The 16806-nt window shown below is 45.9% G+C and overlaps 1 protein-coding gene across 2 annotated transcripts in view; it reads right to left on the bottom strand.

Annotated features, from left to right (window-relative positions):
* Nucleotides 1–16806, bottom strand: part of adamts17 (ADAM metallopeptidase with thrombospondin type 1 motif, 17) — an 823747-nt gene that overhangs the window by 262286 nt on the left and 544655 nt on the right. For both annotated transcript variants that reach the window (XR_011587458.1, XM_070858706.1), the window contains exons 16-17: nucleotides 16342–16499; nucleotides 4443–4602 (exon numbers count right to left, since the gene is read on the bottom strand). Coding sequence is in view for 1 of the 2 variants with exons in the window: in XM_070858706.1 (XP_070714807.1) it covers nucleotides 4443–4602; nucleotides 16342–16499 (318 nt within the window). In the remaining variant the exon portion in view is untranslated. The remainder of the gene's footprint in view (nucleotides 1–4442; nucleotides 4603–16341; nucleotides 16500–16806) is intronic.

The following is a 16806-nucleotide window of genomic DNA, read 5'->3' on the forward strand; positions in this document are numbered from 1 at the left end:
ATGATATGGTAGAATTCTTTATTAAGGTGGAGAGTGACACAGTTAATTCAGAGACTAGGGTCCTGAACTTAAGGAAAGGTAACTTCGATGGTATGAGACGTGAATTGGCTAGAATAGACTGGTGAGTGATACTTAAAGGGTTGACGGTGGATAGACAATGGCAAACATTTAAAGATCACATAGATGAACTTCAACAATTGTACATCCCTGTCTGGAGTAAAAATAAAACGGGGAAGGTGGCTCAACTGTGGCTAACAAGGGAAATTAAGGATAGTGTTAAATCCAAGGAAGAGGCATATAAATTGGCCAGAAAAAGCAGCAAACCTGAGGACTGGGAGAATTTTGTAATACAGCAGAGGAGGACAAGGGTTTAATTAGGAGGGGGAAAATAGAGTATGAGAGGAAGCTTGCTGGGAACATAAAAACTGACTGCAAAAGCTTCTATAGATATGTGAAGAGAAAAAGAATAGTGAAAACAAACGTAGGTCCCTTGCAGTCAGATTCAGGTGAATTTATAATGGGGAACAATGAAATGGCGGATCACTTAAACAAATACTTTGGTTCTGTCTTCACGAAGGAAGACACAAATAACCTTCCGGAAATACTAGGGGACTGAGGGTCTAGTGAGAAGGAGGAACTGAAGGAAATCCTTATTAGGCGGAAAATTATGTTCGGAAAATTGATGGGATTAAAGGCCGATAAATCCCCGGGGCCTGATAGTTTGCATCCCAGAGTACTTAAGGAAGTAGCTCTAGAAATAGTGGATGCATTGGTGATCATTTTCCAACAGTCTATCAACTCTGGATCGGTTCCTATGGACTGGAGGGTAGCTAATGTAACACCACTTTTATAGAAAAAGGGAGAGAGAAAACAGGTAATTATAGATCGGTTAGCCTGACATCAGTCGTGGGGAAAATGTTGGAATCAATTATTAAAGATGAAATAGCAGCACATTTGGAAAGCAGTGACAGGATCGGTCCAAGTCAGCATGGATTTATGAAAGTGAAATCCTGCTTGACAAATCTTCGAGAATTTTTTGAGGATGTAACTAGCAGAGTGGACAAGGGAGAACCAGTGGATGTGGTGTATTTGGACTTTCAAAAGGCTTTTGACAAGGTCCCACACAAGAAATTGGTGTGCAAAATTAAAGCACGTGGTATTGGGGGTAATGTACTGACGTGGATAGAGAATTGGTTGGCAGACAGAAGCAGAGAGTCGGGATAAATGCTTCCTTTTCAGAATGGCAGGCAGTGACTAGTGGGGTGCCGCAGGACTCAATGCTGGGACCCCAGCTATTTACAATATACATTAATGATTTGGATGAGGGAATTGAGTGTAATATCTCCAAGTTTGCAGATGACACTAAGCTGGGTGGCGGTGTGAGCTGTGAGGAGGACGCTAAAAGGCTGCAGGGTGACTTGGGCAGGTTAGGTGAGTGGGCAAACGCGTGGCAGATGCCGTATAATGTGGATAAATGTGAGGTTATCCACTTTGGTGGCAAAAACACGAAGGCAGAATATTATCTGAATGGTGGCAGATTAGGAAAAGGGGAGGTGCAACGAGACCTGGGCGTCATGGTACATCAGTCATTGAAAGTTGGCATGCAGATACAGCAGGCGGTGAAGAAGGCAAATGGCATGTTGGCCTTCATAGCTAGGGGATTTGAGTAGAGGAGCAGGGAGGTCTTACTGCAGTTGTACAGGGCCTTAGTGAGGCCTCACCTGGAATATTGTGTTCAGTTTTGGTCTCCTAATCTGAGGAAGGACGTTCTTGCTATTGAGGGAATGCAGCGAAGGTTCACCAGACTGATTCCCGGGATGGAAGGACTGACATATGAGGAGAGACTGGATCGACTGGGCCTGCATTCACTGGAGTTTAGAAGGATGAGAGGAGATCTCATAGAAACATATAAAATTTTGATGGGTTTAGGCAGGTTAGATGCAGGAAGAATGTTCCCAATGTTGGGGATGTCCAGAACCAGGGGACATAGTCTAAGGATAAGGGTAAGCCATTTAGGACTGAGGTGAAGAGAAAATTCTTCACTCAGAGAGTTGTTAACCTGTGGAATTCCTTACCGCAGAGAGTTATTGATGCCAGTTCATTGGATATATTCAAGAGGGAGTTAGATATGGCCCTTATGGCTAAAGGGATCAAGGGGTATGGAGAGAAAGCAGGAAAGGGGTACTGAGGTGAATGATCAGCCATGGTGGTGCAGGCTCGAAGGGCCGAATGGCCTATTCCTGCACCTAATTTCTATGTTTCTATGTTTCAAAGAGATCTGGGAGTACAAATACACAAATCGCTAACAGTTGTGACGCAGGTCAACAAGGCCATAAAACAGCAAACCAAGCACCAGGGTTTATTTCTAGAGGGATTAAATTGAAAAGTAGGGAAGTGATGCTAAACCTGTATCGAACCTCGGATAGACCATACTGAGAGTACTGTGTACAATTCTGGTCGCCATATTATAAAACGATATAGAGGCACTGGAGAGGGTGCAAAAAAGATTTACAAGCTTGATACCAGAACTGTGAGGGTATACATATCAGGAAAGGATGAACAGGCTGGGAGAAGGTTAAGGGGTGACCTAATAGAGGCCTTTAAAATTGTGAAAGGTTTTGATAGAGCAGATACAGAGAGAGTGTTTCCACTTGTTGGAGGTGCAAACTTAGAGGCCATCAATATAAGATAGTCACCAAGAAATCCAATAGGGAATTCATAAGAAACTTTACCCAGAGAGCGATGAGAATGTTGAACTCGCTACCACCGGGAGTGGTTGAGGTGAATAGTATCGATGCATTTAACGGGCAGCTGGTCACGCATATGAGGGAGAAGGGAACAGAGGGTTATGCTGATAGATTTAGTTGAGGAAAGACGGGAGTAGGCTCGAGTGGAGCATAAACGCCAGCATGGATTGGTTGAGCCGAATGGCCTGTGTCTGTGCTGTATATCCTATGTGGCCATTTCCCAGTTACACCAACTTTACTAATTCCTGCTCGCAATTTCAATCAATTGTTCCCTTTAAGCATTGATGAATAATTTATACGTTTAAAAGGTGGATTTTGGCGAACCTGTTTGCGGTGAGCAGGCGTGGAGTGAGCCTGCGATATTCTGGGACGTGCTGCCGACTGATGAGGCGTCTCACCACAGCCGCCATTTTGTGAAATCCACCCTTTTACATTTAACTCCGAAATTTGTTGTGTCGACAAACTGTTTCTGCGGGCATTGTCTTCGGCCCCCACCACAAACTCCATTCCCTAGCAACCGACTCCGTCCCCCTCCCCGGCCACTGTCTGAGGTTGAATCCGACTGTTCACAACCTCAGCACTCTGTCTGAACCTCAGCTGAGTTTCCAACCCTTTAACTTCACCATCATAAAGACCACCTACTTCCAACTCCATAACATCACTCATCTCCGCCCCTGCCTCAGCTCATCTGTCTCTGAAACACTCATCCATGCCTTTGCTCACTTCCACACTCGAATGTTCAAATTCTCTCATGGCTGGCCCCACCCTCCCTAAACTTCAGCTCATCCAATACTCTGCCTCCCGTCTCCTATATTGCAACAATAGGATGTTCGTCCATCACTCGTATCCTTGCTGACCTACATTTGCTCCTCATTCCCCACTGCCTCATATTTAAAATTCTCATCCTTGTTTTCAAATTCCCCCATGACCTCACCCCTCCCTATCTCAGTAACTTCCTCCAGTCCCACACCACATCCCAAACTTTCCATTCCTCTTGTTTATCTCCCTTCACATAAGAACATAAGAAATAGGAGCAGGAGTAGGCCATATGGCCCCTCGAGCCTGCTCCGTCATTTAATACGATCATGGCTGATCCGATCATGGACTCAGGTCCACTTCCCTGCCCGCTCCCCATAACCTCTTATCGGTTACGAAATTGTCTATTTCTGTCTTAAATATATTCAATGACCCAGCTTTCACAGCTCTCTGAGGCAGTGAATTCCACAGATTTACAATCATCTGAGAGAAGAAATTCATCCTCATCTCAATTTTAAATAGGCGGCACCTTATTCTAAGATTATGCCCTCTAGTTCTAGTCTCCCCCATCAGTGGAAACATCCTCTCTGCATCCACTTTGTTAAGCCCCCTCATAATTCACCCCACCGTTGGCGACCTTAACAGTAACCATACTCTGGAATTCCCTCTCTAAACCCCTTTACTCCTTCCTCTTCTTAAAACCCACCTCTTTGCCCAAGTCACCATCTCTCCTTTGGCCCAGTGACCGTTTTATCCTCACACCCCTTTGAAGCGTCCTGCGTAACATTGCTACGGTGAAGGCACTCGTTGAGGCAAGTTGTTGTTGTTGTGAAGCAAAGCTGACAATGCTATATAAATATATCTGGAATCTGGGAGTGTCTCTGATACCCTTCACCTGTCTGTGATAAACGCTAAATGTCAGCTATTTATTGACCGTACCTCCTCCACACTGTACACTGCATTGTCCCCAGCCAGTGTTTGTCCACAAGTAAAGAGGCTCCAGCTGTTTCTGCAACTTGCTTTTTCCTTCAATCGAGTTGTTCACCGAGATTGTGTATTCATAGTGGATACCGTAACTTTGATCGTGGAATAGCAGCACCTAATTTGTGAAACAAGGGTATGTTAGAAAGCAAATTACACCAGCCTCTTATCTCTCTGTGAAATTGCACTGTTAGTTTGAGAGCTTTATTAATGATGTCATTATCAACGCATCAGGTTTGAATCCGAGCAAAGCTCCCCCAATTAATGTCCGTCATTTTTACACTGTTTGCCCTTAAATAATGAATCAGTGGTAGCATCAGTAAGAACGTGCACTGCCTTGGAATTAAAATCATCCGAAAACTGCGAGTTAATGGATCTCACTACAAGCTGCTGAAGAATATGAGGCTGGGTAACTGGGATGTTCGCAGTGCAGTTATTGAGAAGATGTCTTTCTGCAGCCATTACCATCGATCTTTTTGACGGCACGTTTTGAGAATCACATTGCGAAGTGTTCATCAGAAATTAAACACATAAAAATAAGTGTTTTTTAATAGAGAATTTCAAGGATATATTGTGCAAGAAGCTATGCGAACTGTTTAGTCCTCAGGCAGAAATGAACTGATCTGTATGTAGGTTATGTGCTAACTGTTTAGAGCAGAGAAAATAAGTTGGGAGATGGAGAAATGGTGAGGCGTCCAGTGAAGCTGAAAATGTACCTATTTTTCTGTTTTTGCTGCCACACTTTGCAGCAGCCGGCTCTCATCACCAGTCACAAGGGAGTGTGGTGAAATCACAGCAACATTTTACACTGCCAACATCATTTGTCTGTCTGGGAGCACAAATCCCCTTTCTGGGATTTCCTGACCTCCTTTATCAGGGACAGAGGTTCTGCCCATTTTTTTTGAAGGATAAGGGAGTCAAGGGTTACGGGGAGCGGGCAGGGAAGTGGAGTTGAGGCCAAGATCAGATCAGCCGTGATCTTATTGAATGGCGGAGAAGGATCGAGGGGCCAAATGGCCGACTCCTACTCCTATTTCTTACGTACAAAACATCGACACCAAGGAGGCAGGCGATGCCCTAAATCGGGAAGTCCCATTTCCCGGCTTCACTCTGGGCCCCGTGCAGTACCGGAGGCTGGCACCTTGAGTCGGTTGTGGCGGCCCGCCCCAGAACAAGTGGTCTCAGCAGGGTGGGCAGGGTGGGGGGGAAGGGGGTATGGGAGAGGGGCCGTCCAAGCGGCCGGCACTGAAGCCTGCTAAAAATTCTTGCATACCCCCTTAACAAGGGATGAAAGAGCACGTGGCCAGGGTCGGGGGTCAAGGCAACACCCTGTACCGGTGGTCCGCAGGTGCAGCATGGGGCATGCAGGTGCTGGAGATAAAGGCATCAACCTCTCTGTATTTATGGATTTGGGGACAGCTGTTAGAGCGTACGGTAGTGTTGTGATAATGTTAGTGGCCTAGTAACCCTTGAGGCTTAGGCTGATCCAGTACAAGCACAGGTTCAAATCCCACCATGGCAGGTTAGACATAGACATAGACATAGAAAATAGGTGCAGGAGTAGACCATTCGGCCCTTCGAGCCTGCACTGCCATTCAATGAGTTCATGGCTGAACATGCAACTTCAGTATCCCATCCCTGCTTTCTCGCCATACCCCTTGATCCCCCTAGTAGTAAGGACTACATCTAACTCCTTTTTGAATATATTTAGTGAATTGGCCTCAACAACTTTCTGTGGGAGAGAATTCCACAGGTTCACCACTCACTGGGTGAAGAAGTTTCTCCTCATCTCGGTCCTAAATGGCTTACCCCTTATCCTTAGACTGTGACCCCTGGTTCTGGACTTCCACAACATTGGGAACATTCTTCCTGCGTCTAACCTGTCTAAACCCATCAGAGTTTTAAACGTTTCTATGAGATCCCCTCTCATTCTTCTGAACTCCAGTGAATACAAGCCCAGTTGATCCAGTCTTTCTTGATATGTCAGTCCCGCCATCCTGGGAATCAGTCTGGTGAACCTTCGCTGCATTCCCTCAATAACAAGAATGTCCTTCCTCAAGTTAGGAGACCAAAACTGTACACAACACTCCAGATGTGTCCTCACCAAGGCCCTGTACAACTGTAGTAACACCTCCCTGCTCCTGTACTCAAGTTCCCTCGCTATGAAGGCCAACATGCCATTTGCTTTCTTAACCGCCTGCTGTACCTGCATGCCAACCTTCAATGATTGATGTACCATGACACCCAGGTCTCGTTGCACCTCCCCTTTTCCTAATCTGTCACCATTCAGATAATAGTCTGTCTCTCTGTTTTTACCACCAAAGTGGATAACCTCACATTTATCCACATTATACTTCATCTGCCATGCATTTGCCCACTCACCTAACCTATCCAAGTCACTCTGCAGCCTCATAGCATCCTCCTCGCAGCTCACACTGCCACCCAACTTAGTGTCATCCGCAAATTTGGAGATACTACATTTAATCCCCTCGTCTAAATCATTAATGTACAATGTTAACAGCTGGGGCCCCAGCACAGAACCTTGCGGCACTCCACTAGTCACTGCCTGCCATTCTGAAAAGTACCCATTTACTCCTACTCTTTGCTTCCTGTCTGCCAATCAGTTCTCAATCCACGTCAGCACACTACCCCCAATACCATGTGCTTTAACTTTGCATATTAATCTCTTGTATGGGACCTTGTCGAAAGCCTTCTGAAAGTCCAAATACACCACATCAACTGGTTCCCCCTTGTCCACTCTACTGGAAACATCCTCAAAAAATTCCAGAAGATTTGTCAAGCATGATTTCCCTTTCACAAATCCATGCTGACTTGGACCTATCATGTCACCTCTTTCCAAATGCGCTGCTGTGACATCCTTAATAATTGATTCCATCATTTTACCCACTACGTCAGGCTGACCGGTCTATAATTCCCTGTTTTCTCTCTCCCTCCTTTTTTTAGAAAGTGGGGTTACATTGGCTACCCTCCACTCCATAGGAACTGATCCAGAGTCTATGAAATGTTGGAAAATGACTGTCAATGCATCCGCTATTTCCGAGGCCACCTCCTTAAGTACTCTGGGATGCAGACCATCAGGCCCTGGGGATTTATCGGCCTTCAATCCCATCAATTTCCCCAACACAATTTCCCGACTAATAAGGATTTCCCTCAGTTCCTTCTTCTTACTAGACCTTCTGACCCCTTTTATATCCGGAAGGTTGTTTGTGTCCTCCTTAGTGAATACCGAACCACTAGTGAATTCAGAACTTGAGTTCAGTTGTAAAACATTTGGTGACAGTAAAAGTGACCATGAAGCTGTGGGATTGTTGCAATATCCATTCGGGCAGAAAACCTGCCATCCTTACCTGGTCTGGGCCGACATCTAATTGCCCCCCGAAGTAGCCTGGCAGTTGTACCAAACCGCAATTGCAATGGTTAAAGAAGGCGGCTCACCACCACCACCTTCTCAGGGCAATAAATGCCAACCCTGCCAGCGACGGCCACATCCCGAGATTGAATTTTTAAATAGTACAAGTCTGCAGATGATCACTAGCAGCACCTTGCATGCCATAGGCCCAGATTACAAAAAACGCTGGTGTTGAATTGTCAACATCATTAGTCAGCTTTTGCTGGCATGTACATGTAACAGCTTTAATTGCGTACAAGAACGCAGCTGTATGTACGATCGAATCTCATTAGACTTGGACGCCTTTCCTGTGATGGAACAAGTGACCTTTTAAAACTGATGCTAGAATGCAAAGGCAGAATGTGGAAGTCAGAACCACTTATACACCATTCTTTAGTCAAGCAAACAGGAATACAATAACTGCCTGGGTTATGTCCTTCAAATCGGGAACGCTCCACTCAGTACCTCCTCGAATCCTTATGGGAAACTTGTGCAGTCAGACCCGCACCTCAGCCTTCCTGCCTTGGCCAATTTGAGATGAACTGATTTAATAAAGACACATTCCAGAACCGCTGGTAGCTTCTTCAGTTATTTCTCAGTATTGATCAGCCAACAATTTCCTGCAACACTTCAACTAAGTGGCATTCAGCATCCTCAGTTCACATTTTACATCTTAATCTGCATCACATGTGTGAGGTTAATGACCGCTTCCAACAAATGTGGGGGCTGAGCGGCATGTGTCCGCACTGCTCTGAGCAGAAACAATCCTCCTGTCCCCGCAAGGCAGCAATGCAAGCACTGCAGTCCCGTGGCTCTGCGATTGGCCACCATCCTCTCGATAGTCCACAGCATTGTGAATCAGAGACGCCTTAAATAAAAATCATTCTCGGGATGTGGGCGTCGCTGGCAAGGCCGGCATTTCCTGCCCATTCCTATTTGACCTTGAGAAGGTAAGCCTTCTTCTTGAGCCACTGCAGTCCATGTGGACTATTTAACATCAGATTTCCCAGCATCATCATCATCATAGGCAGTCCCTCGGAATCGAGGAAGTCTTGCTTCCACTCTTAGCATGAGTTCTTAGGTGGCTGAACAGTCCAATACAAGAGCCACAGTCCCTGTCACAGGTGGGACAGATAGTCGTTGAGGGAAGGGATGGTGGAACTGGTTTGCCGCACGCTCCTTCCGCTGCCTGCGCTTGCTTTCTGCATGCTCTTGGCAATGAGACTCGAGGTGCTCAGCGCCCTCCCAGATGCACTTCCTCCACTTAGGGTAGTCTTTGGCCAGAGACTCCCAGGTGTCAATGGGGATGTTGCATTTTATCAGGGAGGCTTTGAGGGTGTCCTTGTAATGTTTCTGCTGCCCACCTTGGGCTCGTTTGCCGTGAAGGAGTTCCAAGTAGAGCGCTTGCTTTGAGAGTCTTATGTCAGGCATGCGAACTATGTGGCCTGCCCAGCGGAGCTGATCAAGTGTGGTCAGTGCTTCAATGCTGGGGATGTTGGCCTGGTCGAGGACACTAACACTGGTGCAGTGCAGATAAGACCCCTGGATTTTCCAATTTAAAAATGTAATTCTTGAAATAAATGATAGCAGCTCATCTCGTGCTGCTTTCTTGGACTCAAAGGCTTGAATTTGGATGTCAAATTTGAAACAAATTATCTCAGATCCAAGGCTGTTATCAGCTACTGGGGAATCACATACAACGACTCATCCTGATTGAGCATGGACCAGGATCTGTGTAAAATCAATTAAAAGCGCTCACTGGCATTTTAGCTCGTTATCACTGTAAACTTAAACTGATCGATATCTCCCATATTTCAACGCCTAAGAGATTGCTGTGGGTTTGGCTTTCCTGTCTTTTCATAGTCAACGGGTAGAAAATGTAGCCCATAGCTTTTATAATGCACACACAATAACACTCTGGGTGTATGATTAGAGGATATTTTAACCCCTTATAAACCACAGTGCAGTGATAGTTGGCAGATATAGAGAAAGTAGCTGCACCTTTAAAATGAGAAGCCTAAAGTTATCACATGGCACTAATATTACTTGGTAGAGGATTTGGATTTAAATTTCCAATTGGTCAAAGCTGACGCCAATTAATTTAAAACACGGTACAGTTGATGTAGACACAAGCTCAGGGTTTGAGTAGAAATCTAGAACTCTCCCAAACAGGCTGTGGGTCAATTACAGCTTTCAAAACTAAGATTGATCGATTTTGTTCGGTAAAGTTATCAAGGGATATGGAGCTAAGGCAGTACATGGAGCTGTGCTCCAGATCACCCATGATCTAGATGAATGGCGGAGCAGGCTTGACAGGCCTAGCACATGTTCCTTGCACAGTCACTACGTCACATCACCCTAAGGCCTCTTGTATCATTAACAAAATGAACCAGGGTGTAGTGTTAATCTGCAGACTCATCAAGCCCATTATTGAACATGTCTCACCTCTTAAGGGTATAGAATAGTCCAATAGTCGAATACACCTGGAATACTGTGAACAGTTTTGGTCTCCTTACTTAAGGAAGGATATACTTGCCATAGAGGGAGTGCAACAAAGGTTCACCAGACTGATTCCTGGGATGGGAGGATTGTCCTATGAGGAGAGATTGAGTAGACTAGGCCTATATTCTCTAGAGTTTAGATGAATGAGAGGTGATCTCATTGAAACATACAAAATTCTTACATGGCTTGACAGGGTAGATGTAGGGAGGATGTTTTCCCCAGACTGGGAAGTCTAGAACCAAGGGTCACAGTCTCAGAATAAGGGGTCGGCCATTTAGGACTGAGATGAGGAGAAATTTCTTCACTCAGAGGTTGGTAATCTTTGGAATTCTCTGCCCCAGAGGGCTATGGAGGCTCAGTCTTTGAGTATATTCAAGACAGCGATCGCTAGATTTTTGAATATTACGGGAATCAAGGGGGATATGGGTATAGTGCAAGAAATTGAAGTTGAGGTCGATGATCAGCCATGATCTCACTGAATGGTGGAGCAGGCTCGAGGGGCCGAATGGCCTACTCCTACTGTCAATTCTTAATATCAGATACAGCGGGGAAGCAAAATCCAGAATAGCTTTTAAATGTGAAAAAACTTTTGAAAATGAAAAAAATAATTGGGAAAAATCCGGGGAATGGGACTATGTGGGCAGTTCTGTCTGAGAGCCAGTACAAGCATGATGGGTCGAATGGCCTCCTTCTGGGAGGTAAATGGGCTATTCGTTCATGTCCCTGTGCATAGATGCATATGTCACTGCAATGCAGCAGAGCAAAGATTTAGCAGCTTTAACATACTGCTAACACTGTAAATGAATGGTGCGCTGGACGAGTGTACTCTGTTACGTGCGTGTGGCAGTCTACTGGTTGAGCTCCTGGACGAGCAACTCTGAGACAGTGAGGTGAGATCCCAGCTTTCCAAGCTCAGAAACTGAATTTAATAAATCTGGGAATGTGTGGGCTGGCACCAGGACAAACAGATCATGAAAGGTGCCGACTGTCAACAGCGTCTGTCAGAGAAAGGAGCCCTACATGGTGCAAGCCCATCTGTGTGGTCCCGGCCTGCAAGGCCATCAGCAGGCCGGGGCCATTAGAGGGAGCAGCGTGCGGCGGCATACCACTGTAGGGAGCAGCGCGTGCTGCTGCAGGAGGGCGACGGCTGACTGCAGCGCGGGCAGGTACAGCAGGAGCGGCGAGGTCAGGGCGAAGGAGCGGCAAGAGGTCGTAGAGGGATGTGATTGGCGTCCAGGAGAGGCGAGAGTTTGGGGCCCAGGAGAGGTGAAGGCCCATGGGCAGCACAGGCCAGCCCACACTACGATATGTATGTGCGCATTGGGTCCGTGCAGCAGAGCTGGTCTCCAGTCGTCTTGGTTAATACTTGCCACTGGACCAAGACCTAGCTCTGTCAAGCCCGTGTGGTGGCTGGTGTGCAACGGCCACCACACGTTAAAAAAATCCACGCAGAGGCATCTTCCACCCTTCAAGATGTAGTTCAGGATCGGGAATATTAGGTCCTTCATTGAAACACCTGTGAACTCATCCCTTTTCGGCGTGGAAGCAAGTCATCCTCGTTTTGAGGGAGCGCCTATGATGATGGATGACATGGTTGACTCTTAATGCCCTCTCAAATGACCAAAATACCTCAGGGCAGCTAAGGATGGACAATGAATGCAGCCTCACCAGCTTCGCCCACATTTATAAAGTGCCTTTAACGTAGTAAAACATCCCAAGGTGCTTCACAGGAGGGTTATAGAACAAGTTTAACACCGAGCCACCGAAGGACATATTAGGGCAGATGACTAAAAGCTTGGTCAGAGAGGTAGGTTTTAAGGAGCGTCTTAAAAGAGGAGAGACAGGTAGAGAGGCGGAGAGGTTTAGGGAGAGAATTCCAGAGCCTAGGGCCCAGGCGGCTGAAGGCACGGCCGCCAATGGTGGAGCGATTAAAATTGTAGGAAATGGGGCTCCATCTCCATCTGTGGCCTGGCAGAACCTCACAGCTTGTTTCTCTCGGTCTCCATGTGGCAAAACCTTACCATGTACCTGGACACCAATGAAATACATTCTTCAAAAGGTTACCAGACTCCTGTCAAGACAGTCACTGCTAAAATGACATTGTTTCTGTTTGTGCCAGATCTGAATATTAACCAAATGTAATCTCTTAGTCGCAATAGTTTCCAAAAAAGTAACAGTATTAAATTAGAAAAGATCCATTGGGAGCTCAGCATCCCTAAACATAGAAAATAGGTGCAGGAGTAGGCCATACGGCCCTTCGAGCCTGCACTGCCATTCAATAAGATCCTGGCTGATCATTCCTTCAGTGCTGCTTTGTCTCCATACCCCTTGGTCCCCTTAACCGTAAGGGCCATATCTAACTCACTCTTGAATATATCCAATGAACTGGCATCAACAACTCTCTGCGGCAGGGAATTTCACAGGCCAACAACTCTCTGAGTTAAGAAGTTTCTCCTCATCTCAGTCCGAAATAGCCTACCCCTTATCTTAAGACTATGTCCCCTGGTTCTGGACTTCCCCAACATCGGGAACATTCTTCCCGCATCTAACCTGTCCAGTCCCGTCAGAATCTTACATGTTTCTATGAGATCCCCTCTCATCCTTCTAAACGCCAGTGAATAAAGGCCCAGTTGATCCAGTCTCTCCTCATATGACAGCCCAGCCATCCCTGGAATCAGTCTGGTGAACCTTCGCTGCACTCCCTCAATAGCATGAACGTCCTTCCTCAGACTAGGAGACCAAAACTGAACATAATATTCCAGATGAGGCCTCATTAAGGCCCTGTACAACTGCAGTAAGACCTCCCTGCTCCTCTATTCAAATCCCCTAGCTTTGAAGGCCAACATGCCATTTGCCTTCTTTACCGCCTGCTGTACCTGCGTGCCCACTTTCAGTGACTGATGAACCATGACACCCAGGTCTCATTGCACCTCCCCTTTTTCTCGTCTGCCGCCATTCAGATAACATTCTGCCTTCGTGTTTTTGCCCCCAAAATGGAAAACCTCACATTTATCCACATTATACTGCATCTGCCATGTATTTGATCACTCACCTAATCTGTCCAAGTCACCCTGCAGTCTCTTAGCGTCCTCCTCACAGCTCACACCGCCACCCAGTTTAGTGCCTTCCGCAAACTTGGAGATATTACACTCTATTCCTTCATCCAAATCGTTAATGTGTATTGTAAAGAGCTGGGGTCCCAGCACTGAGCCCTGCGGCACCCCACTAGTAACTGCCTGCCATTCTGAAAAGGACCCGTTTATCCCGACTCTCTGCTGCCTGTCTGCCAACCAGTTCTCTATCCATGTCAGTACATTACCCCCAATACCATGCGCTTTGATTTTGCACACCAATCTCTTGTGCGGGACCTTGCCAAAAGCCTTTTGAAAGTCCAAATACACCACATCCACTGGTTCTCCCTTGCCCACTCTACTAGTTACATCCTCAAAAAATTCCAGAAGATTCGTCAAGCATGATTTCCCTTTCATAAATCCATGCTGACTCGGTCCGATCCTGTCACTGCTTTCCAAATGGGCTGCTATTTCATCCTTAATGATTGATTCCAACATTTTCCCCACTACTGATGTCAGGCTAACCGGTCTGTAATTACCCGCTTTCTCTCTCCCTCCTTTTTTAAAAAGTGCCGTTACATTAGCTACCCTCCAGTCCATAGGAACTGATCCAGAGTCGATAGATTGTTGGAAAATAATCACAATGCATCCACTATTTCTAGGGCCACTTCCTTAAGGCACTCTGGGATGCAGACTATCAGGACCTGGGGATTTATCGGCCTTTAATCCCATCAATTTTCCTAACACAATTTCCTGCCTAATAAGGATATCTTTCAGTTTCCTCATTCTCACTAGACCCACTGTCCCCTAGTACATTTGGAAGGTTATTTGTATCTTCCTTTGTGAAGACAGAACCGAAGTATTGGTTCAATTGGTCTGCCATTTTTTTGTTCCCCATTATAAATTCACCTGTATCCGACTGCAAGGGACCTACGTTTGTCTTTACTAATCTTTTTCTCTTCACATATCTATCGAAGCTTTTGCAGTCAGTTTTTATGTTCCCTGCAAGCTTCCCCTTGTACTCTATTTTTCCCTTTTTAATTAAATCCTTAGTCCTCCTCTGTTGAATTCTAAATTTCTCCCAGTCGTCAGGTTTGTTGCTTTTTCCAGCCAATTTATATGCCTGTTCCTTGGTTTTAACACTATCCTTAATTTCCCTTGTTAGCCATGGTTGAGCCACCTTCCCAGTTTTACTTTTACTCCAGACAGGGATGTACAATTGCTGAAGTTCATCTATGTGATCTTTAAATGTTTGCCATTGCTTATGCACCGTCAACCCTTTAAGTATCCTCTGCCAGTCTGTTCCAGCCAATTCACACCTCATACCGTCGAAGTTACCTTTCCTTAAGTTCAGGACCCTAGTTTCCGAATTAACTTTGTCACTCTCCATCTTAATAAGGAATTCTACCATATTATGGTCACTTTTCCTCAAAGGGCCTCGCACAACAAGATTGCCAATTAGTCCCTTCTCATTACACAGCACCCAGTCTAGGATGGCCAGCTCCCTGGTTGGTTCCTCAACATATTGGTCTGGAAAACCATCCCTAATACACTCCAGGAAATCCTCCTCTACCGCATTGCTACCAGTTAGATTCGCCCACTCTATATGTAGATTAAAATCGCCCATGATTACTGCTGTACCTTTATTGCACACATCTCTTATTTCTTGTTTGATGCTGTCCCCAACCTCACTACTACTATTTGGTGATCTATACACAACTCCCACTAGCGTTTTCTGCCCTTTGGAATTCCGCAGCTCCACCCATACCAATTCCACATCATCCAGGCTAATGTCCTTCCTTACAATTGCATTGATTTCCTCTTTAACCAGCAACGCCACCCCGCCTCCTGTTCTTTTCTGTTTATCCTTCCTAAATGCTGAATACACTTGGATGTTGAGTTCCCAGCCTTGGTCACCCTGGAGCCATGTCTCCGTGATGCCAATCACATCGTATCCATTAACTGCTATCTGTGCAGTTAATTCATCCACCTTATTTCGAATACTCCTCGCATTGAGGCATAGAGCCTTCAGGCTTGTCTTTTTAACACACTTTGCCCCTTTTGAATCTTTCTGTAATGTGGCCCTTTTTGCTTTTTGCCTTGGATTTCTCTGCCCTCCACTTTTACTATTCTCCTTTCTATCTTTTGCTTCTGCCCCCCCTTCTATTTCCCTCTGACTCCCTGCATAGGTTCCCATCCCCCTGCCATATTAGTTTAACTCCTCCCCAACAGCACTAGCAAACACTCCCCCTCGGATACTGGTTCCGATCCTGTCCAGGTGCAGACCGTCCGGTTTGTACTGGTCCCACCTCCCCCAGAACCGTTTCCAATGTCCCAGGAATTTGAATCCCTCCCTTCTGCACCACTCCTCAAGCCACGTATTCATCTGAGCTATCCTGCGATTCCTACTCTGACTAGCACGTGGCACTGGTAGCAATCCTGAGATTACTACTTTTGAGGTACTACTTTGTAATTTAACTCCTAGCTCCCTAATTTCGTCTCATAAGACCTCATCCCGTTTTTTACCTATATTGTTGGTACCTATATGCATCACGACAACTGGCTGTTCACCCTCCCTTTTTAGAATGTCCTGCACCCGCTCCGAGACATCCTTGGCCCTTGCACCAGGGAGGCAACATTCCATCCTGGAGTCTCGGTTGCGGCCGCAGAAATGCCTATCTATTCCCCTTACAATTGAATCCCCTATCACTATCGCTCTCCCACTCTTTTTCCTGTCCTCGTGTGCAGCAGAGTCAGCCACGGTGCCATGAACTTGGCTGCTGCTGCTCTCCCCTGATGAATCATCCCCCCCAACAGTACCCAAAGCGGTATATCTGTTTTGATAAAGGAGAAGACAGAAAGATTAGAGAGCTACCATTAAGTGAAGCGGTGTTTTAGTTGGTCCCTTGGCAGACATCTTTTCCCATAGCCCCCGTCGCACGTATCGGACAGTGGTCCCTGCCATTGGAAACTCCCCGGGAAGCTCGATCTTCCAGTCGCTGTTGATGGATTGCTTTGTGGAATCCTTTAAAGCTGGTGAAATACAAATATCAAACAAATTTACTCGCGAGACATTTGTGATCAAACATGTTTTTCTCAGTCTGAGAGAAATCTGCAAATAGCTTCATAGAAACACTTAAACAGCTGGCTTAGAATGTGCATCTTCCAAGAACAGTTTCAATAGATTTCCAAACATCTGAAGTGTGGGTGTGGATTATTGCCAGGACCTATACTTTAGAGGTTTTTTTTCAACAGCTACAATGCAATTTAATAAACTAGGAGCAGAATTGTGGCTCGCACACTCTCGAACCCACCATCTGGTTGTGCTGCATGAAAAGCC

This window comes from Pristiophorus japonicus, chromosome 17 (assembly GCF_044704955.1).
Source record: "Pristiophorus japonicus isolate sPriJap1 chromosome 17, sPriJap1.hap1, whole genome shotgun sequence".
Lineage (NCBI taxonomy): Eukaryota > Metazoa > Chordata > Chondrichthyes > Pristiophoridae > Pristiophorus > Pristiophorus japonicus.